This window comes from Balaenoptera musculus, chromosome 9 (genome assembly GCF_009873245.2).
Source record: "Balaenoptera musculus isolate JJ_BM4_2016_0621 chromosome 9, mBalMus1.pri.v3, whole genome shotgun sequence".
In the NCBI taxonomy this organism is placed as follows: Eukaryota; Metazoa; Chordata; class Mammalia; order Artiodactyla; family Balaenopteridae; genus Balaenoptera; species Balaenoptera musculus.
Window position 1 is genome coordinate 53,375,496 of NC_045793.1, and position 26,987 is coordinate 53,402,482.

Here is a 26,987-nt window from a genome sequence, read left to right on the forward strand (position 1 = left end):
TTTTTTAAAAAATGTCTTCCATTATAAATGTAATACTTGCTTCTCAGAGAATATTTGGAAGAGTAGCAGGAAGAAGGAAAATGAGCTCATAATTCTGACTTCCAGTGGAAGTCACATCAACATTTTTGTATACTCTTTCCAGTCCTTTTACTGTGTATATATATATTTTTTAACATCTTTATTGGAGTATAATTGCTTTACAATGGTGTGTTAGTTTCTGCTGTATAACAAAGTGAATCAGCTATACATATACATATATCCCCATATCTCCTCCCTCCCGCATCTCCCTCCCTCCCACCCTCCCCATCCCACCCCCCCAGGCGGTCACACAGCACCGAGCTGATCTCCCTGTGCTATGTGGCTGCTTCCCACTAGCTAGCTATTTTACATTTGGAGGTATATATAATAAGTCCATGCCACTCTCTCACTTCGTCCCAGCTTACCTTTCCCCCTCCCCGTGTCCTCAAGTCCATTCTCTACGTCTGTACTGTGTATATTTTTTAATGTAAGTGTGAACACATGGCGTATCAAAATGGATGTATCACCATTTTAAAAATTAGCGTCTTCTGATTTTAAAAGGAAAGCACACACATTATAGAAAACTAGGAAAATACTGAAATGCATAAAGGGAATTAGTCACCTAGAATCCCATTAGCCAAAAATAACCTCAGTTACTATTTTCATATATTCCTTTAGTCTTTTCCTATCAATTTTCTGTTTTACATCGTTGAGCTCATCATGTTCAAGATTTTTAAGTACAGTTAGCAAAGGTCTACATGGGTGATGACAAGAAGGAACTTGATGACAGGCAGTATTTGCCACTCAAATTATTCAACCAGTTTCCATTTATACAGCCATCAAAATACCTGTAAGCCTTTAAGCTTGTGTTAAGTTTCCACTCAGGAGATTCCTGACATGTATTACCAGGTTTGTTTTTTTGTTGTTTTTTTTGCATCCAAGTGGGTCTAAACCATTTACATGACGAGAATACTCCACACATAAAGCTTTCAATACCACGTAAAAGCCCTTCTAAAAGAGGGACGACAACAGCTGTAGTCTGATGAAAAGGTTTTAGTAGCTTACAATGAAAAATACATAATGTGCCTTAAACAATTTGCACACTTAAATTTACATAAAAGGGGCTTAGCAAGAAAATAAGGCATGATTAACAATGGCTCAAGGAAGTTCTAAATGGTGTTTAACTGACCGGATCTGATATTAATAACATTCCAAAGAATATATTATCAAAACTAAAAACTTCAGTTGTACATAAAGTAATAAACCTTTACAACAGCTGTTAAGGAAAAGTGGCTGTGTAAGTTTGCACACAATTACCAAAGGCAAAGAGCAAAGGAGAACTCCAGTCGGAATGAATGTGGATTATCTTCATAGGTCTTCCTCCTGATTTAAACACTCATGACGCACTGAATGAACTGAAAGAGAAAAATCAGCATTACACTGCAGACCTCAGAACACAGAATACAGCCTAGCTTACTTTCAGGCAGTTTACCTTTTGGTATTCTCATTTGAACTGTGGATTAAAAAAAATCCTTTTCAAAATAGGAGTAAATGATGAGTGGAAAGGTTCATTTTTTGAAGGAAGCAGTCTAATATATAAAACCCAATGGGTTTCTCACATCAAAGCTTCTTACAAGAAGCTGATCTTACCCCAATGGACAAAGAATTATTTAAATTCCAAATAATATCTTACTCTAGACATGGTCATGATCAAAGGCACCTACTCACAAGTAACAGTACAGTTTATACCATTCTATCCCATGGGGAACTTCAGAACTGCAGTCTTAACCCACTATTCTACCAGACTGCCTTTAAAACGGTTTATTCCCTTAAAATCTGCTTTATTAAAATAAATTCTAGCATGCCAGTATATGGATGCACAGAAACAGAATATCTGACCCTTCCCTTGCAAATCAGAAACCTGAGTGTAGAAGCATCAGTATTTGCTGTGAAATGTTTGCTTCACCACCAAACACACAGCAATAGACTCTGCCTTTGCTCTCAGTTTTCTTTTGCATTCTTCCAACACCAGTGAGGCCCTGGGCACTGCTAATTCCTGCAGCATTCCTGCAAGGCTGGGCTGATTACCCATCTTTCAGGGAAAATGGAACTTGGGTCAGGACGTTCAGATATTCCTTAAGTGGCCCTTCTGAGGCCAAAGCCTATGCACTTTCTGCTCTACAGGCCACCTCTCCGTCCTTGGAAACAGAGCGGGACTGTCACCTGAGAAGTTAATGCACACTGAAGAAGAACACACCTTTAAGCAGAAGAAATAAACATGTTTACACACAAGCCTTTTTAAAGTGTACTCATAACTGCAGCAGCTGCTAAACCGAAAATATGTGCATTTTTGTATTTTGTCAGTTCCAAATTTACTGAGACTTACATCATCATACGGGAAATTCACAACACCTTGCTGAGCAGTATCCCGTCTTCGAAAGCTGTCTGTAAAACACCACAGTAAAATTTATGAGTTTTTTTTAAGCATCTTATCTGAAATTATAATAGTTAATTATGTTGGCACTGGGTTCAAAATGCAGTAACATTTAAGTTGTACAACCAGCCAGCATAAACAAAAGACCAAAGCAAAAAAACCAACTGTACCAATATGAATAGATTTAATATGCAACCAAGTAACACAACGTGCAGAAGTTGGCCAACTGTCTTTCTCAACATGGAGCTGGAAGAAAACGCCTCATCCCAAAGTCAGTAAAAGCTGCACTGACTTCCAAGACCATTCCTTAATTGTGATGGAAGCACAGAATTTCCGACTTCTTAATAACATAGATATTGCTTAATTAGGAAATAGATGGATGGAGTCTTTAATATGACAAACAGCTGTGATCAGATATTCCACCCATTTGAGCTCTGTCCTATTAAATGAAAAGGATTTACTTTAATAAGAAAATCCACCCTCAAATTTGTGTCAGGATGCAAAAAAATCATAAAACCAGATATTAAAAAGGGTAAAAAGCTAAAGAGAGGAACGAAACCAGAAAAAAAAATACAAAAGAAAGAAAAAGAATAGAGGGGAGAGAAAAGTAGAGATTATTGATACAGCTACATTTAAGAAGGACATCTGAAACAGAGACCACCATTTTAAATCTTTCCAACAGGAGAAATAGGAAAGAGCTACCAATGGGTAATTTTACTTTTTTCAAGAATTTCACATTCTAGGGAGAAATCACAGAATATTGCTCACACTCTGATCAAAAACATATCAGTTAGCTTGTTATGTTTTGGAACATTTTAGTAAAGTTTAGTTAGGATTTTTTTTGGCCACACCGCTGGCTTGGGGGATCTTAGTTCCCCGACCAAGGATCGAACCTGGGCCCTCAGCAGTGAGAGCATAGGGTCCTCACCACTGGACCACCAGGGAATTTAGTTAGGATTATTTTAACGGCAGACTACCTAGTAATGTGGAAAAAATTTCTGAGAAAACAGTTATTCTGCCAGACATGGTTAATAGTGATCTCAAAGGACACACCTGTTAGAGCTCGCAGCTTGACGCAGCAGGCGATGTAATCATCGAAGGTGATCTTTCCATTGGTGCTATATCGTTTTGCAATTGAATTCACAGCCTGGGGACTCAACCTAAATCCTGAAAGGAAGAAAAATCATCCAGAAAAAAAAAAAAAAAAAAAAAAATCAAGGATTACAAGACCATTAAAAATAATCAAGCCCCCCCCCAAATTTTTAGGACTGAGAGGGCTCATTTAAATTATGAATATGCACTACTTCTACAAATAGAAACCACCTTCATGTAGCACTTAGTTTTAGAAATTTAAAAAAAAAATTACTTCTACCAATGAACAGAGAGGTGGAGTCAGTCATACCCACCCATTGTTGTCAGGGCCTTCTGCAATTCCTGGGGATCCACTGTTCCACTCCTGTCGCTGTCAAAACTGATAAAGTGTTGTCTCCAGCCGTTTAGTACAGCCCAGAGTTCTTTAAACTCGTTGAAACCCATTGTGCCTGACATATCTCTCTGAACTGTAATCAAGGATTAGCACATCTTTATTTTACAACATTTTCTAGTGATTAAATCAAAGATCAAGGATAAGGGAATTTAATATTCTTTCTGCTGAAAAGGTTAAAAATGTTATACATTCTTTTGGACGTGATAGGACAAGAGACTAATGATATAATAAAAAGGGCCTATGGAGAAAAAGCGCTGAGGTACCTATTTCCCCCGGGGAAAAAAGATAATTGATATGATGTGATTACAAGGAAATAACGAGGCCATTGTGAGCCACCTGTCACAACCAAACTGGGCTGCACTTTCTGGGTGGCCCAGGCCATGCTGCTTGTCCTTTTGTCCGGGGTCCTCTTTAGCCCTGACACTCCCTTGGTAAGCCCTCCCAGACCCACTGTTTTCACTTTTGGAAAATGAGGTGGGATGAAAGAACCGTACCATCAGCACTAGCTAAACTAGTCTTACAACTGTGATGTGAAAAATCCCATTGCTTGAAGGCCAGGTTTGAATCATGCAGGGCAATCAATGTCACGGTGAAAAAGCCTCCCTGACTGCTCCGGTTTCTATACTTGTTTGTCTTTGATGCTTCCCCAAATTCTTAAATAACGAATGTTTTACTTACTAAACTTGCTTCCTTTTTCACACCAAATACCATCTTGAAAGCTAATGATTTCGGAAAACTTTTTTGTGGTCATTTGTCACTTTGTGTTTACCGGGTATTAATCCTTAGATGAATTCCTTCAGGAAGGATTTTTTTTTTATACAGAAAAAATACTCTAGGCCACAATCAAGGTAAAGGATACATCCAGCATTGAAACCATAAGCCGGCAAGTCTCCAGGTTAAAAGCTGTTAAATCAAGAAAAGTACATACATATTAATACAATTTCAAAAATTCATATTACATTGGATACGTTCAAATTAATTAGGAATGTGATCATTTATACACTTTTATTTTTATATGCTGCTCAATCTACATGGAACTAAATTCATGGAGCTTTGAAGTCGATTTTTTTTTCCAGCTAGATAGGATTCCATCCAGAACCCAAATTTGATTTTAACAACTTTAATAGAAATCTTTTTAAAAAGTTTTGCATAGTACTGTTAATATTTTTAGGTGTGATTTATGGTTTTGAAATTGGGGGAAAAAAAGTGTCCTTATCTTTAAGAAAAGTATACACTGAAGTTATTTGTAGGTGGAATAAATGTTAAGAGATCTGGAATTTGCTTTAAAAGAACATGGGCAGGATTATAGATAAAACAAGAATGGCAACACATTGATAACTGTTGAAGCTGAGTGATGGGTATACAGGAGTTCACTGTATAATTACCTCTATTTTTGGATAAGCTTAAACTTTTCTCTAACATAGTTTTTAAAAAGTATTATATTCTTTCTTGCCTTTGAAACTGTATTATAGTGAGTTCAACTCACCATAATGAACCACAATGTATTATTATCCACCATGGTGAATGGGAGGGTTGGGTTGCTTTGTTCCTACTCACAATTGACTCTAGCTGGTTTTGCTAGCTCTGAGTCTGATCATTTGTCTTTCTTTGTTTTCCCTTTAATGTCAGACACTGAATGGTCACCTCCTACCCCAAACAGCCTATGGCCTCTTTTCATAGACAATAAGATAAATACGCTTGCTAGAACTGTGTGTTAAACAAGAGCATTCTGGACTAAGACCTGATGACCCACTTAGTGATGGCCACTGTTCAGAAACCTTTTTAGTTTACTTACAGTTCAAGGGTGTTCTGAGGGCATTTCCATACCTCACTTAGACAATCAAGCTAGAATACACTTATTGGTTAATGGCCTACTGGTACTCTAAGCATTAATAAATTTAAAATAAAGAATTCCTTGCACCTTACCAATGACTTTGAGGAAGTATTCTGAGGTACAAAGAAGCTGTAAAACTAGAAGGAAGAAGTGACAAGGGTCACGTGGTCAAAGCTAGCATAAATGTGACAAGTTTGTTAAGATGCACACAGAACGTTTTTTACAGCTGTTACTAGCTTCATTTTTATCTCTAACAAAAGTGAATTTAAAACACAACTAAGCTAACTCTTATTACTGTAATGTCTCCAAACATTACAAACTATAGGTTTTCTAGTTTTAATAGATTCCTCTGTTTGGCATATCCTGGAACCCTGAAATAAAAGGTTGGGGACTATTTCTATTTTGGTCCTTCAATCTCCATCTGATCCACAGAGACAATTCTCTGAGGTGAGAGGAGGCAACACTTTTCTACACTTTTGAGAAAGAGTTGGTTGGTTCTTCATTCTGATTTTTAAGTTGTGTGGAGGTATGAAGTCTCTCTAGTGGAGACCAGAGGTTCTCAACCCTTGGGTGCTTATCAGAATCACCCAGAGGCTTTAAAAGATCCTGACACCTGGGCTGCACCACAGAACGATTATTATTATTTTTTCAGCCTTATTGAGATATTATTGACATATAACATTGTGTAAGTTTAAGGTGTACATTGTAATGATTTTCTATACGTATATACTGCAAAATGATTACCATAATAAGGCTAATTAACACACATCCATCACCTCACATAGCTACCTTTTGTGTGTGTGGTGAGAAGTTTTAAGATGTACTCTCTCAACAACTTTTGTTAACTATAGTCACCACCACCACAGAACAATTAAATCAGAATCTGACTGTGGGACTCAGGCATTAGTTTTGTTTTGTTTTTTTTTAAAGCTTCTCAGATGATTCTAGTGAGTAGTCAAGATTGAGACCACTCTTCTACTCAAAGTGTGATTCCTGGACTAGCTGTTATTAATATCACCTGGGAGCTTTTGTTTCTTCTTTGTTTTTTTCTTTTCGTTTTTCTTTTTGTGGTTTGATGGTGTATGGTCAGGCCACTCAAGATGGCTGTTCTCTTGCTCTCTGTACGTCTGCTGCCCGACCAGGGCCTGCGTCACCTCTACCCCACGCACAGGACTGGCCTTCCTACGTACTTGCCCTGGGCCCCAGCTGGTGATTGTTCTTATCGAAGGGGCGTTGAGTGCCCCTCTGCTGGCTTCCCTGGTAACGAATGAGCCCACCTGAGGTAACCCCGCCTTGTAACTGGCAGTCTCCCCTTCCCCTCTGGAGTGAAGCCTGCTGCCATGTCCCGCCGGCCTTCTGCTGCACACGGTGGGGTGCCACTCCAGGACCTGGCTTCAGACGTGTAAGCTCCCACGTCCGTTAAACCACTGATGTCTCTGTAGCTGACTCCGGGCTCTTTCTTCGGTCTTAAAACTGGGCAAGCGCAGGCCTTGTAACAGATGGTTTTCTTTTGTATTACACTTGTGTTCAGTTCTTTTTGGTTTTTGTGAATCTACTGTATGTTTTTGATTTGTGGTTACCCTGTTTTTCAAGTATGTTAACCCACTACTATATCTAGTTTCTTTCGACTGATAGTCATATAGGCTCAAATACATTCTGAAAAAAAAAAAACCCACATTTTCTTACTGTCCTCCCCCACATTTTATGATTCTGATGTCCTCTTTTACGTCTTCACGTTTATCCTTTTGCTCTTCATTGTAGTTATCATTGCTTCCAAAAATATTTTGGGGATTTTTTTTTTTTTTTAATCTGGATACTGGCTTATTTAAATGATTTACTTTCCAATTGTGCTTTTCTCTTTCCTATAGATTCTTGCTTCTTTTCTATTTAGAGAAGCCCTTTCAATATATCTTTTAGGATATGTTTAGTATTGCTGTATTCTTTTAGTTTTTGCTTGTCTGAAAAATCGTATCTCTCTCTTACTCTAAATGATAATCTTGCTGGGTAGAATATCCTAGTTTGCAGGTTTTTCCCTTTCAAGACTTTGAATATATCATGCCACTCCCTTCCGGCCTGCAAAGCTTCTGCAGAGAAATCAGCAGATAGCCTTATGGGTGTTCCCTTGTAATTAACTCTTTGTTTTTCCTCACCTGGGAGCTTTTAGAACTGCAGCATCTCAGCCCTTAACATAAACCAACAAAATCAGAATCTGCGCTTTTAACAAGATCCCCAGGGGGTATATATATATATATAGTCACATTAAAGCAGCTGGTTCAACCTGGACCAGCAGGCCCGGAAACCCATTTAGAGATGCAAATTCTCAGGTCTCACCCAGATCCTAATGAGAAATGCTACAGCAGGCCCGGCAATCTGGTTTCAGCAAACCTTCCAGGTGACGCTGCAGCTGCTGCAGTGTAAGGACTGCTGCTCCAGAGGGCCTGACAATCACAGGACAGTGCCAACCACAGGACACGGCCAGCTGTGTTTGGATGTAAAGCAAGGCTTCTGGCGGCCAGGAAGCAGCCAGTCCCTGTCTCCCAGGTCTATGAATGACACCATTACCCACTCAGCCCCCTGAGCCAGAAACCTGGGCAAGTCCACAATTCCCTCTCCCTTGACACTTGATCACCTTCTGAACAGCCTTAGGACCCATCCAACTCCAGCCCCACTGTCCTATCCCCAGTGTAGTCAGCACTTCTCTCATCTGTTTGACTCCAAGGGCCACCTAACTGGTATCCCTGACTCCCCACGTTCCCCACACCCATACTCCCCAATTTGGTCTTTCTCGCACAGCCAGGGTAATAGGTGCTCTTCTACTTAAGACCCAGTGGCGGTGTTCCACTGCCCTCAGGATGAAGTCCAAACACCTTAATTGGCATATAAGGTCACACACATATTTTCTCAGTTCGGCTCCTTTCCTACTGTTCATTCAACCCCATAAGCTATCTCTGGTCAATTTCTCTCAGTTCCTTGATTGAACCATCCTCCCTCTCATCTCTGGGTACACACTGTTCTATTTGCCCGGCACACAGCTTCCCTACCTCACTCACTTCTTGGTCTGCATCATTTCTGCTCAACTTTCATTTCTCCTCAGTTGAGGTATTGATTCTGCAAGGAAAACTTTCCTGACCTCTGTCTGGGTTACTGGCCCCTCTGATGTGACCCCACAGCTTACAGTAAAAGGTAAACCCGTCACCTACCCCAGCGCTTTGCACCGTGTTCCCCAGGCACTGTTGGTGCTTGCAGACCCCAGCACCTACCACGTGGTAGGTGTCCATTAGAAATGTGTTGGTTGGCCAAATGAATGAACACGTGAGACTGAATTCTCATCCCTATGCAGGAAGCTGTATACCCCTCTCAAAGAGCCTAAGGAGGATATGGGTTTTAAACGGACTCTTCTGATTTTCACTGATACTTAAAAGTAATGTATAATCCCTTAGGTAAATATCAGTCTTTCTTAAGTCAAAATTCAAATATGGGTATATGATTTTTCCATTTTAGGAAGTCTTCCATACTCATTAATTCATCAAATGCCTATTAAATATTCATTATGTGCAGGGCTCAGGGTACCAGGGACATTGGAGATACAAACGTGACACTGGAACCTGGCCCAGCTGACAGTCTGAAGTTAAAGATAAGTCATGTGCACAAGGTAGAGGATGGTAAGCCATAATGGAGGCACCCAAAACTACCAGATGTTGAGGAGAGGCTCCTTCTTGGTAAGAAAGACTTCATAGAAGAAGCAGCATTTAAGCCAAGTTTTGAACAACAGAAAAGACTGGGGACATCTGGCGACAGCCACGTAGAGCTAGGGACCTGCATAAGCACAGAGAGAAGCAGTGAAGTCCGGACAGGCAAAGGAAGTGGGAGAAGTTACCGTTAGATGAGGCTGCATCACTGAGGAGACGGAATTCCTGCGAGGCTGTCTGGCTTTTGTTTTATATGGGCACCATGGAGCTACTCAGGATTTTTAGAGGAGGAGAGTGACAGGTTAGAGCTCTTCGCCAGGGAGAACAGAAATCTGTTCCTCTTTTGTGAGAGGACTGAGAAGGGAGGGAATGAGGTAGGCAGTGAACAAAACAGAAAAGTCACCATTCTGGGCAGTTCCAATGAGTTAGAACACTGACACCTAATAAGTTTGGGTGAGGAGAACCCTTGTTCAATTTTAATAGTATTTTTCTTTCCCCAGAAAGAGCTTTTACTAATGCTAATCCTATTTTAAATAATTTCAAAAGAATCTTTGTTATAATTTTATCTTGACTCTTATCTCCTTTCTCCTGTTCATTCTGCTAAAATACCTCAAACAACTTTTCTTCTAGTGGAAATCCACAATGTAACAGACCTAGCAGGAAAATCCCACCTGCAGTTGTTTCTCTCAACCTTACCACAGAGGAACAACTACTACACTCGAGGAAGAAAGAGCAACTTCCCTCATCAGCGCCACCTCTAGGCATGACTATGCCCTCTTAAACTGGTTAAGAAGGCGCCATAGGTTTCTCTGTCCCCCCTGCCACCCCTAGACCCCGTCCGCACCTTCTGGCTTGGAAGCTGGGTTGGAAAGACCAATGGCTGTATAACTTCTGCGTTACAACACTCACTCTGACATCTCACAACCAAGATGGTTTTGTGGTTCATTACAGCCTCCATAACCAGATGACAGCAAGCAAATTAATTCAAACACATGATCCAGATGATTCAGGATATGTCTTTTCTATAACTCAGTGATCTAAGATCATTAGTAAATGCAGCTTTCTCAAATGAAATTTTTAAAAGGACTGCTCTCCAAGGATATACTGCCCACTTTGTTCGATTTGAAAACCGGCCACACCTCTTCTACTGAAAGGGTGTAGAGTAATAGTCTATGCTGTGACATGGCTCACTTCTGTAAACTCTGCTATTAGACCTTCTTTGTTCACCAGCTCCAATTGCTTGAGGTTAACGACTAACGATTTAAAGGTATTGCCTACAATAGTTTAAAAAAAAAAAAAAAATCCCTAATCTAGAAAAGGGCTTCTTTTGTTTAGGACCAGGGTAGATGACAGAAATGCAAAAGGTTCCTCTTTTGTATTAATTCCCACAACTAGGAAATGTTAATTGGATACTGAAGTCATAAAACAAAGGATGATAAAAATGGATATGCAAGTAGTTTAAAAAGAGAGCCACCTAGTAACTGTGCCATATCAAACAGTCAAAAATGGCCACTACGGGTCCTCAAGTGTGAATTCTAGTTTGAATGTTGTTTTTTTTTTTTTCTTAAGGGATCTTAGTTCCCAACCAGGGATCGAACCCGGGCCCACCGCAGTGAAAGCACCGAGTCCTAACCACTGGACCGCCAGGGAACTCCCTAGTTTGAGTGTTTCAATTCACAGCTTACTGGGAAGTTGAGGCTTCGATCTGATGTTCTGTCTCAATTAACAACTGGCAGAGAAGGTGCTAGGTCATGTACATTAGCCAAGACACTATTCTCTATCATGGTCAAGACATGATTTGAAGGGAAGCATGTGGCATGTGTGGGATGCAGCATCTTGGCAGGAGTTCCCTCTCTGCAGCTCATGCAGAGTCAAAAGGCAGGAAGCAGGTGTAAGTACAGGGGCAGTCTGTGAGGAACTGGGGGGTGGCAGGAAGGAGGACTACTCTAAAGAGTTTAGAAATTAGGAAGGGCATGTCTTACTTAGCCTGATGTAGAAAGAGGAAAGACCTGGGGGATGTCAAGGTGAGCGTTCATGCTGCCCGGAGCTGAGACCAGGAGTGCAGAACTGGCTCCTTGAGGACTAGGGGTTGGGGACCAGGCACCGGGGAAAAGGGAGGGTAGGACCAACTACTCAGAACTAGGCATGCAGGACAGGCCACTCTGGGACCAGGTGCACAGGACCAGCCACTCAAAGCCCTAAGTGCCACCAGGCTCAGAGACAGAATAAGCTCTTGGCAAACAGCAGTGAATGTTAGCTCCTATCATTAACGACACCTGACCTGGTGGATTTCATTTCAGCACCTTACCTCATTTTCTGAGGAGGCCACATAGACTGTCATTGGTTTGAATGGTTCCAGATACATGGAACCCAAATCCAAGACACCCACTAAACCGGTGGGTGGTGTGGAATGATTCAGTAAGAACTGTTTTCAAATTAACATTCTGAAATACAAAAGAACCAACCGAATTCAGCTTTTGAAATTCTTAACTTTGCTGGATCAGAAAAGCTCAGATTCCTTGAAGGCTATAATAATCACAAGTAACATCTGAAATATGAAACACAAGAGTATTTCTAGAGACACTTTGGGGCTCCTAACTTACGCTTGTATCCTCCAGCAATGCCCGACTGTGTCAGGCATCTCTGCAATTCATCAGCATCTATTTGTCCATCCTTTAAAAAAAAAAAATAGGAAAAGGAATCACAATCATGATTTGTACTTTCTAGTTCTTTGTTTACATTCAGTATTCAGTGTAGCAATAATGGTAAAGAAAATGAATATTATCATGCATGAGAGTTTTTTTAAAGGGATGCCTGCCAAAAGTAGAAAGAAAGACAAATTGTTAAGGCCTCTTCCACAAATGTATAATTAGGGCCATAAACAAAAAATACATTTCTTAATACCTAGGTAAAGTGGGCATTCAATTTCAGGCTTTATTTTAAATAATCATTACACAAGAATTAACCAAGTCTGAAAGCTGCTTACACCTATACTTTAGAGGAAATGATGAAAAGGTATTGGTAATACTAAATTCCCGAATTAGACTTGGCATAAACGTTCTCAAGTATAAGGTTCCTCTTTTAATAAAACAGTGAGGTGAATTCAGTTTCTTCCACTGAGACATGATATTTTTAAATGTATGAATAAAACTAGTTTCTGTCTTGAACTACTCTCAGTCTGAGCTAGGAATCTGCCAAAGCAAGCGTTTTAAAATAAAATTATTTATGTAGTTGATTAAAAGTCTTATTACTCTTTCTAGCTTGTTTTTTTGTCAGGGTGTGTGGAGAGCAGGGTACATAGATGACATCAGTAAATGAAAAGTCTGGTTCCCACAGAAAGCGTCCTCTGTGATCACCTTTGCTTATGATGTGATGAATTGTTTTCTTTGGATCACGATTATACCTGGGAGACAGGCTCCCCGTGCTTATTCACTGGCTGACCTAGGTCAGAACTAGATAACATGTTATTTTTAGGGATTTTAAAATAAAATACCTCAATCCTCAAGTCCATGACTATTACATGTTCTAGACGAGGGGCATGATCAATAATGTGGAAACCGATGGACATGCTGCTGCAGGCCGGGGCTGCTGAAAGCTAAGCAGGGGGGGTCACTTACATGGCTGCAGGCACAGGCAGTCTAAGAATAAGGAGTCTTGAGCTTTGCCGTGTCTTGTGGTTTCAAAGATACTGATCACTAACAGATGAAGCAGATACTTAAGGGGCAGCTCTTTCAGTTTTAGACTCAATTTTCCAGTGTTTCTCAAACGGTATTTCTTAAGAGTGCTATTCTAAAAGGTGGTTGTAGGTTGTTATTCCATAATAGTCTAAGGCATTTTCACATTAAGATTGTGTTATTTCTAGCTTTTGATCAAAACAAAGCTAAGCTGAATTCATAAGCACAGACACCCCCTCTGGACATGTTTGGGTTATACCAACAGTCTATTTACCATATACATTCAGTGACCTGGGAGCTGGGGAAGGGGCCTCCCTCAAGATGCACTACCGCCTGTCATATGACTTAGAATGTAAAGAAGTGAATGGTCTTGGGGTGCTGACCTTAATTCTCTCTCTGGGTCAGTAGACCACAACACCTAATAAGGACATGGAAGAGCTGACCTAGTAACAGCATCTGCATCAAAGAGGAACTAAACTGTTCAGAAGATTAACTTCCTGATAGTAAGAAAAATATAGTACCTTTCTTATTTTGAAGCTGGTGGGTTTTTACCATAAATACCTATTTCCTAAGGGGGTCACTGATTAACAACCAAACTCTACCCAAAGAAAGTGTCCCCTAGAATCTGGCTACAGAATTACTAGTACCACATGCTTTTAATTGTACAAAGAAGCGTTTAATGTTCAGCAGATCTGGTATTTCTTCTCTGGAAACCACTATGGACCCTGACAATTCAGTTGTAAAGACATCTTTCTACCTTACATATCTTCAAAGCACACTTATACTAGCCTGTTCTGTTGAATCTGACCCTAATTCAATCACAAGTTTAGTTCTGAATGTAACATAAACACAAGTAACCCTTTGATCTAATTTGTTCTGAATATTCAAAAATAAGTAACTGCCTATGAACTTCTCTTTTTTTTTTTCTTGTGCAGAAGCAAAGGAATTCTTTTCCAGAGGAAAGGCTGTTTTCCTGTGCCACTATAACAAAGGTTAATACAAATGTAGAATCTGACAGTCCTTTAATGTTAAAGGGAAAAGCTAACCTGTCCAGCTACAGCAGCAAAGTAACCATACAGCGGATCCTGAGTTTGTCCGGGAAACGCAGGCCCTCCGGGAGCCCCTCCATACTGTAAGACAGGAAACAAATGCATCATTCCGCTGACCAAGTTTTATTCTTTCACCACTGAGTGCCTCATGCAAAGCCAGGCAATTGCCAGGCCTTCGCTGTCAGTCGTTTGCCACCCGGAACTCTCTACCTGCAATCATTCCTCCTCTTTCTCCCATTCTCACCCCGTTATAATTTAAAAACCGGCAGCTAGGGTCAAAATGAGTAGTCTTGACAGTGACATCAGTGTAAGTGAAGCAACTTTACAAATCCCCGTTAACCCGCAGGCTACTGAGATAAACGCAACCTGGGCATGCAACTTACATTTTTCTAGCGTTCATGGTATTTTTAAAGCGTTTTGAGACAGGTGTAGCCTCGGGAGGGGTGAGGTGTGTCAAGGCGAGGGAACTTTCTCTTTTGGAGACAGTTCCCACGACGACGCGCATCCCTGATGCAGGGCGAGGCTGCCTTCCTCCCGGAGGTCTTTGACTCTAACGGACTTTCCCTGACTTTCCTGTTTTTCCCACTTTCTTTCAGAGAGGGAGAAGTGGACCGCAGGACTATTCTAGATTAAAATGGCTGTTGCTCTCAGGAAAGGCGGAGAGGAAGGCAACACCCCATGTGCACGATTTCACGCCGCGGATCCGGGAGTCACAGGGTGGGCTTCTTGGGTCAAAACCACCCGTGCCCCGGCCCCGCGCAGCCAGCCGGGGGGAGAAGGGCTAGAGGGAAAGTGGGCGCTGGAGACAGAGGCCGGTCGGCAGGGGCCCGGGGCGAGGCGGCTGGCAGGGCGGGGGCGCCCGGGAGCCGCCCCCGCGCAGTCGCCACGTGTGGCCTCTCGGCGCCCCCGGCGTCCAGGGGTCGCACCCCGGCCGCGAGCCCGGGCGGGCAGCACTCACCCCGCCTGCGTAGTAGCCGCCGCCGCCGGCGCCAGGGTGCCCGGGGTACGCCATGCTGCCCTCTGTGCCGCAGCGCTGCGCCTCCCGCCTCCCCGCCGCGGCCGCCTCGGGCCGCACCACCGGAGCCCACGGGGGACGCGCTTCAGGCTCGCCGGCCCTGTCAGGCTCCACTTCCGGCCCCTCGCCCCCTCCTGCGCTCCGCCCGGTCTCTGGTGTTTTATGTACTCAGGCCCTGACGAATCGCAAGTCCGGTAAGTGACTTCAGACCCGCGATACAATTCGCACCGGGGACTCTCCTCCCTTCGAAACGAATGGCACGTTCCGACACTAACCCAGTTCCCGGGGTATTCTTTTTCTCTTCCTGCTTGGACATCTTCTGTTACGCTTTTTATTTTAAATAACTTTACTGGACAGGCCTACGGGCTCTAAGCAGAGTGCGGTATTGGGGGAAGGGGCTGAAGGCTTTAGGGCAGCTCTTAGGTGCTTTCGGGGAAAGGAGACCTCGTCGAAAAATCAAAATTTGAAAGCGCCCTCGGGAAACAGGAATAAACTTGAGGAACAGAGAGCTGGGGAGCGTTGGCTGGCGTTTGCACGTATCACTGAACAATAACAGCGTGTTTCCTTGCTAGGGGACACTGTCATCTCCTGGCTAAGCTGGGTGTGACTCGGCTATGGCCTGGGGAGTATAGAGAGCATTTACTGGGCAGGGCAGCCTCACCCAGATTGTTATTAGAAATTGAGTTGTTTGAATTATCTGGATGATTTAGGCAAAACAATCCCATTCTCCGAAATTACTCAGCTACTTTTTATGCAAGAAAAATTTAGCGCAAGCTGAGAGTGTGCTGGTAAATATTCAGGAGGGTAAGAGAGCTGGAACTTGGAACTTCACTCAGTTGATTCAGGAAACGGTTTTCTTTACTCCACACAGTTTTCTTTTTCCTAAACAATTTGAAGCAATTCAGATGTGAGATTTTTGTTTAGTTTGGTTTCATGTAATTTCAGTCACGCAGAATGTTTTTCTGAATTTTAACGTTTTAAGAAATGCAATAATGAGCAAGATTCGCAGTATTTGCTATGGAGGTTGCACAGAAAAATTGAATGAGTCATGAACGTTTAACAAATATTGGCGCACCCGCTGTGTGAGGTACTATGCTTGTTCACCGTGGTGGACCGGGTTCCTCCATACTGAGTTCCTTGTCTGTGTTCTCACTAGAGTCATTGTTTTCCTCTTATGTATAAACTTCCGTCTCAGGTCCTCTTTTTGGATACCCAAATGCTAAAAGCCAAAGTCCTGAATTGTGAGAAAATTCTAATAGTCCCTATTGTCTTGTATCAAATAAACTATATATTACTTGCTTTGTGTTTGATTCAGGAAGTTGATTACTGTTTGCAAATACCACAGCCATCATCAACGTAGATTAGACATATGAGTCCTTTGGCCTGTGTGGAGTTTTTGGGTTTTTTCTCCCTACTATTTTTTATTGTGGTAAGAGCACAACATGAGATCTACCCACCGAACAAATTTTTAAGTGTACCATGCACTTTTGTTAAAAGCATGCAGTGTTATACAGAAGATCTCCAGAACGTTTCCCCTCACATGACTAAAAATCTATACCAGTGAACAACTCCCCATTTCCTCCTCTCAGCCCCTGGCAACCACCATTCAACTTTGTTTCTATGAGTTTGACTACTTTAGATGCCTCATATAAGTAGAATCATGCAATATTTGTCTTCTTGTGATTGACTTGTTTCACTTAGCATACTGTCCTTGAAGTTCAATCATGCTGTAGAATATGATAGGATTTCCTTCTTTTTTAAGGCTGGATAACAATGCATTGTATGTATATACCACATTTTTTTTTTTAATTTTTAAATTTTATTTATTTATTTATTTATGGCTGTGTTGGGTCTTCGTTTCTGTGCGAGGGCTTTCTCCAGTTGCGGCAAGCGGGGGCCACTCTTCATCGCGGTGCGCGGGCCTCTCATTATCGCGGCCTCTCTTGTTGCGGAGCACAGACTCCAGACGCGCAGACTCAGTAGTTGTGGCTCACGGGCCCAGTTGCTCCGCGTCATGTGGGATCTTCCCAGACCAGGGCTCGAACCCGTGTCCCCTGCATTGGCAGGCAGATTATCAACCACTGCGCCACCACGGAAGCCCTATACCACATTTTAAAATATCCATTCATGCGTAGATGGACATTTGGGTTGCTGCTACATCTTGGTTACTGTGAATAATGTTGCAGTGAACATGGGTGTAAAATCTCTTTGAAATCCTGTTTTTAATTATTTTGAATATATACCCAGAAGTGGGGTTGCTAGATCATATGGTAGTTTTAATTTTCTGAGGAACTTCCATACTGTTCATAGCAGCCTCACCATTTCTAATTCCCACCAGTAATGTGCAGGAGTTCCAGTTTCTCCAAATACTTGCCAACACTTATTGTCTATTGTTTTTGTTTTGATAATAGACATCCTGACAGGTATGAGGTGATATCTCATTGTGGTTTTGATTTGCATTTTCCTGATAATTAGTGACATTGAACATTTTTCCGTATACCTGCTGTTCATTTGTATGTCTCTTTTGTGAAAATGTCTATTTAAGTTTTTAGCCTATTTTTAAATTGGGTTATTAGGTTTTTTTTTTTACCATTGAGTTGCGGGAGTTCCTTATGTATTTTAGAGACTAGCTCCTTGTCAGATATATGGTTTGCAAATATTTTCTGCCATTCCATGGGTTGCCTTTTCATTCTGTTGTTTCTTTTGCTGTGCAGAAGCTTTTTAGTCTGATGTAGTCCTACTTATTTATTTTGTTTTTGTTGCTTGCGCTTTTGGTGTCATAGCCATGAAATCATTGCCAAGACTGATGTGACAAAGCTTTCCCCCTAAGTTTTCTTCTAGAAGTCTTACAGTTTTAGGTCTTACATGTTAAGTCTTTAATCCATTTTGAGTTGATTTTTGTGTATGGTGTAAGATAGGGGTCCAATTTCGTTCTTTTGCATGTGGATATCCAGTTTTCCCAGCACCATTTGTTGAAGAGGCCATCCTTTCTCTATTGTGTAATTTTGGCATTCTTGTCCAAGATCAGTTGACTGTATATGCATGGGTTTATTTCTGGGCTCTCTATTCTGTTCCTTAGCCTCTGTTTTGAAGTCTGTTTCTTCCAACTATAAGGAATAGAGGTGAGGGCTGAATTCAGAGTTGAGTGTAAGCTCCTCCAAGACTCAAGTTTGAAAGAAGTACATAGCATAAAAAATATTTGTAAGAATGCAGAACTAGTTTTATGGATACGCATCTATGCTCACTGTCATTTCAGTTGTCTTTAACACCTTCCTACTGCCCCGCTGCTAAAGAATTGAATTTAATGGAGTGCTACAAATGAAATTCTCACAATTATTGCTAACAAATTGGTAAGCTGCTGCTGCTTTAGTTTATGAAAAAATTTGTGGCAACTAATAGTAACAGACACATATATAGTACTTAATATGTGCCAGGCTGTTTTCTAAGTGCTTTATATATTTGCTTAATCCTCATAAAACCCCATGAGATGGATGCTGTTATCCTCTATATCCAGTTGAGGGTACAGAGGATGTGAGAGAACTTGCCCAGAGCTGAATTATGCTACCAGGCTGTCTGGCTCCCGGAGTCTGTGCCCCACATCAGGGGACAGCAAACTTTGTAAAGGGCCATATAGTAAATAAATTAGGTTTTGTGGGACATAGTCTCTGTAGCAATTACTCAGTTCTCCCCCTGTACCATGCAAGCATCCATAGACAAATCACAAATGAATGGCTGTGGCTTTGTTCCAGTACAACTTTATTTATGGACACCAGAATTTGCATTTCATATAATTTTCATATGTCATGAAATATTACTCTTTATTTTATTTTTTCAATTATTAAAAAAAAGTATGTGTCATTTAGGTCCCAGGTGTATAAAGGCAGGAAGTGGGCCAGATTTGTCCCTTGCATAGCAGTTTGCCAACCATTGTTGCAAACCTCAAACACTGTTGCAAACCGCAAACACTGTTGCAAACCGCAAACACTGTTGCAAACCCCTCCAGGATTCTGGTTTATGACTCTGGGAGAATAACATGTTAGCAAATGATACTGGTTTAAAGATAAAGCTTATAGGTACTGGTGGCTGAGTTACCCTGAGAAATGCTGACCTCCCTGGGGTAGGATCCTATGTATAGAGTGGCTTCCAGTAAGATGATCAAAAGGAAAACTCTGAAACTCTGACTCATTGGTCTCAGTCTTGCCCTTTGTAGTAGCAGCCAGGGGCGTGCACCATGACAAAGCTGGATGCAAGCCTAGCTTTTTAATGTTATCATGTAACGTGGATTCTTTATTTACAGCTGAGTATTGCCAAGCCTAAAAAAAAAATCAGGAAAAAATAAAGATTCAATAAGAACTCTACAAGAATAGAGGTGAATACAGACAATTTACTTTTATGGTTTTGATATTCATTCCAATGGAAGGGGTGAAAGTGGAGAGTGAGAGAAAAGAGCAGCTTTACTAAGTCCTTGGTTTGTGCCACGTGTTGGCCTAGGTACTTCCCTATGGTTGCACTTCAAGAACATCACCTTGGAAAAGAGAGGCAATTATCCACATTTTATAGATGAGGAAATTGAGGTATAGGTAACTTCCCCAAGGTTACAGACCAGGTCTTGAGCCCAACTGATTTATCCAACTCTAAAGCAAGGGTGTTTAAAATGTAAACAAACTACAAAGATGCTAAACCAAGCTTACATTTTCCCCATCATTGTGCCTCTTCCTGAGGAATTTGGGCAGAAGAGGGGCTGCCAGAGAAGAATCTTAAGGGTAGAAAAACTCTCCAAAGTTTATAAGTATCAGCCTTGGGTAAGAACACAAATCATCCAAGAAATAGTTCAGAGCGAGAGAATCTACTCCTTGTATCTGTTTTAATTTTGAACCAAATAAAAACCCCAGTGGAATAAGAACTCATTCTTATCTTATTCCTATACCTTCAAATCACAGAATCCTAGATATGGACACTAAAATCCTCACGTCATTTAAAGAAACTCAGCAACAGAGCACCCAAGCTATATAGTTAGAAGAGGGATTCCTAAGTGGTACGGACAGTCTGGGGAGCTGGAATACTGCGTTATTTGTCCTAACAACTTACTAAGTCCTAGCAAAAGACTGTGAGAGTTATGCAACCGTACCACAATGTTTGAGGGTCCTGGCAGCAGCGTGGGTCAGGGAGAGAGCTATGGGAGGTTTATATTTATTTATTATTTTTTGAATCGAAGTATAGTTGATTTACGACGTGGTGTTAGTTTCCAGTGTACAGCAAAGTGATTCAGTTATATATATTCTTTTCCATTATGGTTTATTACAAGATATTGAATATAGTTCCCTGTGCTATACAGTAGGACCTTGTTGTTTATCTGTTTTACGTAGAGTAGTTTGTATCTGCTAATCCCATACTCCTAATATATCCCCCCCTTTCCCCTTTGGTAACATAAGTTTGTTTTCTATGTCTGTGTGTCTGTTTCTGTTTTGTAAATAAGTTCATTTGTATCATATTTTAGATTCCACATATAAGTGATATCATATGACATTTGTCCTTCTCTGTCTGACTTACTTCACTGAGTATGATAATCTCTAGGTCCATCCGCGTTGCTGCCAGTGGCATTATTTCATTCTTTTTTATGGCTGATTAGAGGAAGTTTCTAGATAGGCTATGGATCATAGTCATTTTGGAAAGTCATTGGAATCACAGAAGCCTTTGTGATCAACTTCCCCAACCATGTTGTTTTACAGATGAAGAAACCAAGCCTGGGAGAAGGTACATGGCTCAAGATGTAGAAGGGCTGGCCTAGCCTCATGTAAATATTTGACTCTTCCAATTAAAGTTGTGGCATTATCTGAATATACCTCTCAGAGAGGGTCTTGTTTCTTTGTGGTGTACCTTCCCCTATCCATCTGTATTCATACTTTGAAGACAAAAAGCAATGTGGACACTCTCTGCCCCTGGATAAAAGTTAACATAAAGTACTGCCTATGGCATCCAGAACTTTCTCACTCAGAGAAGTGGTGAAAGAAATAGTCTAAATAAGTAACTGCCATTCTTTCACCATTTCCTGCAGTTGAATTGATCACAGGTCTAACATATCAGGAAGAAATGAGCAATAACTTTTGCCAGATTAAGGTCTCAGCTTTCTTTTAACTCTAATCTGGGTGTGTCACTTCATGATTTAAAAACCTCTACCTTAGCGAGAACTCAGATCTCCAAATATGTGGAAATGTTTGTTTATAACAACATATATAACCAAGAAGTATTATTTCTATTTTCTTAAGATGGATGGGAAAGAATTTGAAGACTAGAGTCTTCACTTGGGAATAAAAGACACCCCTTTTCTCTAACTGCCCAGAGTAAAAGCCCACTTAATCGTGTAACTATAGTATTTTAAAGGAATAGTAAATCTTCCATCACTGATGTTTTAGTGCTCGCATGTAAAGTATTTAACCAGTTCCTGGCACATTGTGGGTAATAATGAATTGGAACCACAGCTGTTCAATAGAACTTTTTGCCATGCTGGAAATATTCTATATCTGTGCCATACAATACCGTACTCAGTAATCACATGCGGCTATTGAGCGTGTGGAATCAGGAACTAAAATTTTAATTTTATTGAAATTTATTTAATAAATTTATTTATTTATAATTTTAATTTTATATTGGAGTATAATTGATTTACAATGTGTTAGTTTCAGGTGTATAGCAAAGTGATTCAGTTATACATATATCTGAATCTTTTTCAGATCCTTTTTCCATATAGGTTATTACAGAATATTGAGTGGAGTTCCCTATGGTATACAGTAGATCCTTGTTGATTATCTATTTTATATACAGTAGTGTGTATATGTGAATCCCAACCTCCTAATTTATCCCTCTCCCCCACCTTTCCCCTTTGGTAACCATAAGTTTTTTCTAAATCTGTGAGTCTATTTCTGTTTTGTAAATAAGTTCATTAGTATCATTTTTTTAGATTCCACGTATAAGTGATATCATATGATATTTGTCTTTCTCTTTCTGACTTACTTCACTTAATATGATAATGTCTAGGTCCATCCATGTTGCTGCAAATGGCATCATTTCATTCTTTTTTATGACTAATATTCCGTTGTATGTACGTACTACATCTTCTTTATCCATTCATCTGTCAATGGACATTTAGGTTGCTTCCATATCTTGGCTACTGTAAATAGTGCTGCAATGAACATTGGGGTGCATGTATTTTTTCAAATTATAGTTTTCTCTGGATATATGCACAGGAGTGGGATTGTTGGATCATATGGTAGCTCTATTTTTAGTTTTTTAAGAAACCTCCATACTGTTCTCCATAGTGGCTTGTACCAGTTTACATTCCCACCAACAGTGTAGGAGGGTTCCCTTTTCTCCATACCCTCTCCAGCATTTATTGTTTGTAGACTTTTTGATAGTGGCCATTGTGACTGGTGTGAGGTGATAACTCATTGTAGTTTTGATTTGCATTTCTCTAATAATTAGTGATGTTGAATCTTTTCATGTACTTTGTGGCAGGTTTTTGAAATTATTGACAGTTATTACAAATTGCCTCACAGGAAGTTTATAGCCAATTTATACTATCATCAATAGGATATGGAAACATTTAGGTCAATTATACAGAGGTGTGCAGTGATGTACAATGATATCGTTGCATATCTCTCCCTCTGTAGTACTGGATTGTAGACTGAGTTATTAAGGTGGTTATCCTTAGGTGCTGAGTTTATGGGCATTTTTTCTTTAATTTTCCTTATATGTAAATTGTCGTATTTTTTAGTGAACACTAAAAGGAAAGAAGTGTCCTATTAATTAAAAAAAATAGAAAACAAACTTTGTAACATTAACAAAAGCCTACCATAAAGGAAATAAAAGGCACATACAAACTAGAAAAAATATTTGCAACATCTTTAGTAATGCGTTTATATCCTACACAATTAAATATAAATCAGTAAAATGGAGACATGTTTGATTGAGATTCATCCTGTCCTTTGCCTACTCTGCACTTTGATCTACCACTCCCTCACTTATAATCCTACACACACACACACACACACACACACACACACACACACCTTACCAACCCATACCCACTCTTACCTATAATCCTACATCTACGCACACACACCCTTGCCCATACATATTACTCTCAGTTACAAACCTAAGTGTACACACATCCATGCCTGCCCACGCCTACCTATCCAGCAATTTGATGTCACAATGTGGAATTAGGAAACCATCCTTTGGTTTACATATAGTTTTAAAAGGTAAAGTGATTTAACAAGGTCACACTGTTAGCAGTTTCTGAGTCCTAAAAAGAACCCAGGTCACCTGAGGCTCTATCCAATTTCCTCTCACTTATACCTTGGCTGTCTACATGCATCTATTTAAATAAAATCTTCCATAATGTCTTTAATAAACTCTTCTCTCATTGAGATGTAATACAAAAGTTAGGCAGATGGGTCCTGTGTTGATAGATTTCCCAACAACCATTACACCCTGGTGATGGTTGGTTTAAGATCCAGGATATATAAAGAACTCTTACAACTCAATAACAAAAAAACAAATGACCCAATTAAAAATTGGGCTGAGGACTTGACCAGACATTTCTCCAAAAAATATATATAAATGACCAACAGGTACGTGAAAAGATACTCTACACCATTAATCATCAGGGAAATGAAAATCAAACCCACGGTGAGATACCACCTCACACCCATTAAGATGGCCATTATCAAAAAAAAAACCAGAACATAGCAAGTGTTAGCCATGATGTGGAGAAATTAGAACCCTTGTGTACTATTGACAGGATTGTAAAATGGTGCAGCCACTATGGAAAACAGTGTGGAGATACCTCAAAAAAAGTTAAAAATAAAATTACCATATTATTCAGCCATCTCATTTCTGGGTATATATCCTAAAAAATTGAAAACAGAATCTCCAAGAGATATTTGCATACCAATCTTCATACAATATTATTCACAATAGCCAAGATATGGAAGCAACCCAAATGTCCACCTACAGATGAACCGATTTTTAAAAATGTAACGTATACATACAATGAAATATATTATCTAGCCTTAAAAAAGAAGGAAAACCTGTCATACACTGCAATAGGGATGAACCTTGAGGACATTGTACTAAGTGAATTAAGTCAGTCACAAAAAGACAAATACTATGTGATTCCACTTATATGAAATAAGTAATCAAACTCATTGAAACAGAAAGTGGCATGGTGGTTACCAGGAGTGGGGGAGGGGAGATTAGTTGTTCAGTGGTACAGAGTTTCAGCCATGTGAGAGGAAACGTTCTAGTACACCACTGTGCACATGGTTACCAGTATTGTACTGTTCACTTAAAGATTGTTTAGATGGTAAATTTATGTGTTTATTTTTTTAACCACAATAAGAAAAAGAATGAGCATATGATCTAATTCTGGCCAGTAAGATTGGAAGGGAAGTCATGTGGGGGGCATCTAGGACATGTTTGCTTGCTCTTAAGAAGAGCGATTGAAGAAGAAATGGTTGTCTGGAATTGCTACATGTGTTTCACTACTAGTCTGACATACATGCACCAACAGACTCTCAGGGCACAGAGCCAGACCACTGACTTACTGCACCTAAAGTTGCCAGACTTCTGAGCAAGAGATTTCCTTATTACTTAATGTAGCTGAGTTGGTGTTTCATGTTACTTGCAGCACAGAAACATCTTCCCTGAAAAAAAGAGACTATTTCTTAAGCATGATTTTATTCTTTAAGTTACCTAAACTATGTATCTATTAAAAAAAATAGACCTACATTAGACCTAGGAACTAATCTATACGTTAGGATTACTTATTTAAAAAATATAGAGAAGACTTTCTAAAGTCAGGTTTATTTATTTATTTATTTATTTATTTATTTTTATTTTTTAAAAATTTTATTTATTTATTTATTTATTTATGGCTGTGTTGGGTCTTTGTTTCTGTGCCAGGGCTTTCTCTAGTTGTGGCAAGTGGGGGCCACTCTTCATCGCGGTGCGCGGGCCTCTCACTATCGGGCCTCTCCTGTTGCGGAGCACAGGCTCCAGATGCGCAGGCTCAGTAGTTGTGGCCCACGGGGCCAGTTGCTCCGCGGCATGTGGGATCTTCCCAGGCCAGGGCTCGAACCCGTGTCCCCTGCATTGGCAGGCAGACTCTCAACCACTGTGCCACCAGGGAAGCCCTAAAGTCAGGTTTATTGAGGTTGGTTTACATACAGTAAAACCCCAGTTTTTAAATATACAATTTTGATTTTGACAAACACATACTTCTTTATAAGTTGGTCTTTATGCCCATTTACTAAGTTAAAAAAAATTAGGAGGCATTGTCCTAATTTCAGCTTTTATCTGAGAAGAAAATTTCTCTCCCTGGGGTAAACTCTATTTTTTTATATTTGCAGCTCCAAAGTAACTTTAAAGGAGCTGTGAAACCATCTGTAGAGATAGAGATAGGAGTCCAATTTAGATCAGTATCTTGAGCACCCAGAAGTGCTCTGTACACAGTCACTTTTTTTTTTAATTTTTTGCCAATAATTTTTATTCACAATAACTCAGGACTTCGCTGGCTTTTGGGCTAAAAGTCCTCAGTTCTGAGAAGCTCCTCAGACTTGGGCAAACCAGGATGGTTGTTTACCCTAACAAGGTTTCTCAGCCTCAGAACTATTGACATTTCAGGCTAGTTAATTCTTTGTGGTGGGGGACTGCCATGTGCATTGTAGGGTGTTTACAGCATCCGTGGCCTGTACCCACCCAATGCCAGCAACACTTCACACCCTCAGTGGTCACAATAGAAGATGTCTCCAAATGTGTCTAGGGGGCAGAATCACCCAGGGTAAGAACCACTGCCCTAGATGTAAGTACCCTTACAGCTCACAAATTTGAGACCCATAATCTTATTCTTTGTTGCTGTTGTAAAGCAAAAACAAGTCAATTCTGCTATTTCTACACAGGACTTGAGAATCTGACGAATTGCTCCTCGACTCTCCCCTTTTTTGGGAATCTCCTCCATCCCCCCCATCCCCGCCCCCCCCCCCCCCCCCCCCCCCGTTACCCTGCCCGCCACCCTGCACGCACTTTTTTAACATTGCAAATGACCTGAGTGATGATTCTGGGTGCTTCTCTCCTATAGGTTCCAGGAAGCTGCCACTGTGGGCTGTGTCCATCTAACTCTCTGGAGTTCTTTTTTGTTTGCTTCTTTGTTATTTCTAATGATTCCATGTTCATATAATCATATCACACAATTGTATTTTTTGCACATATTTATAAGATTGAATGCGCGTGTGTTTTAATGGGATGGCATTTTATATACTTTTCTGTCTTTTGCCTTTTTCAGTTAACAGTACTATCTGGAAAAATCTCCAGGAAAATGAGTACAGCTCTAATTTGTACTTTAAAATAACTGTATAATATTCCATGGTGTGGATATACAGTATTTTACACATCATTCCTCTATTAACTTTCTTAACGTGTGGTGCTGCAATAAACACCTGTGTACGTGTATCCTTACCTTCTAGGGCTCTTCTTACTACGGGAGACATTCCCAGATCAGAAGATACTTCAGATGTTAATACACTTGCCAGACAGCTTTATAGAAAATCTGCAGTGGTTCACATTTCTACTCACATTGTTAACAAAAATACCTCTTTCCATATATCCCTGATAGAAATAAGTGTTATTGTTCTGTCTAATTTTTGCCAATCTGATGGGAATAAATTCGTGTTTCATTGATAGTTTAATTTGTGTTTCCCTGACTAGTAGAATTTGAACATTGTTTAATGTT

The 26,987-nt window shown here is 40.3% G+C and overlaps 1 protein-coding gene across 1 annotated transcript; it reads right to left on the reverse strand.

Annotated features, from left to right (window-relative positions):
• Positions 1–1,053: 1,053 nt before the first annotated feature.
• On the reverse strand, positions 1,054–15,310 carry SRI (sorcin). Its single transcript, XM_036864150.1, has 8 exons — positions 15,143–15,310; positions 14,182–14,265; positions 12,065–12,134; positions 4,798–4,841; positions 3,859–4,006; positions 3,506–3,619; positions 2,405–2,463; positions 1,054–1,433 (listed from the first exon to the last, which is right to left on the reverse strand). The coding sequence occupies exons 1-8, from the start codon at positions 15,194–15,196 to the stop codon at positions 1,407–1,409; spliced, it is 600 nt and encodes a 199-aa protein (XP_036720045.1). The 5' UTR covers positions 15,197–15,310; the 3' UTR covers positions 1,054–1,406.
• Positions 15,311–26,987: the final 11,677 nt, after the last annotated feature.

Bases quoted from the DNA above. Each gene is read 5' to 3' on its own strand.
- SRI (XM_036864150.1), bottom strand. From the start codon at position 15,196: ATGGCGTACCCCGGGCACCCTGGCGCCGGCGGCGGCGGCTACTACGCA. The intron at 12,135-14,181 runs GTTAGCTTTTCC...TTTTTTTTAAAG, and splicing joins TTGCTGCTGTAGCTGGACAG to GATGGACAAATAGATGCTGA. The intron at 4,007-4,797 runs GTATCCTTTACC...ATTACAGTTCAG, and splicing joins TTATGGTTTCAATGCTGGAT to AGAGATATGTCAGGCACAAT.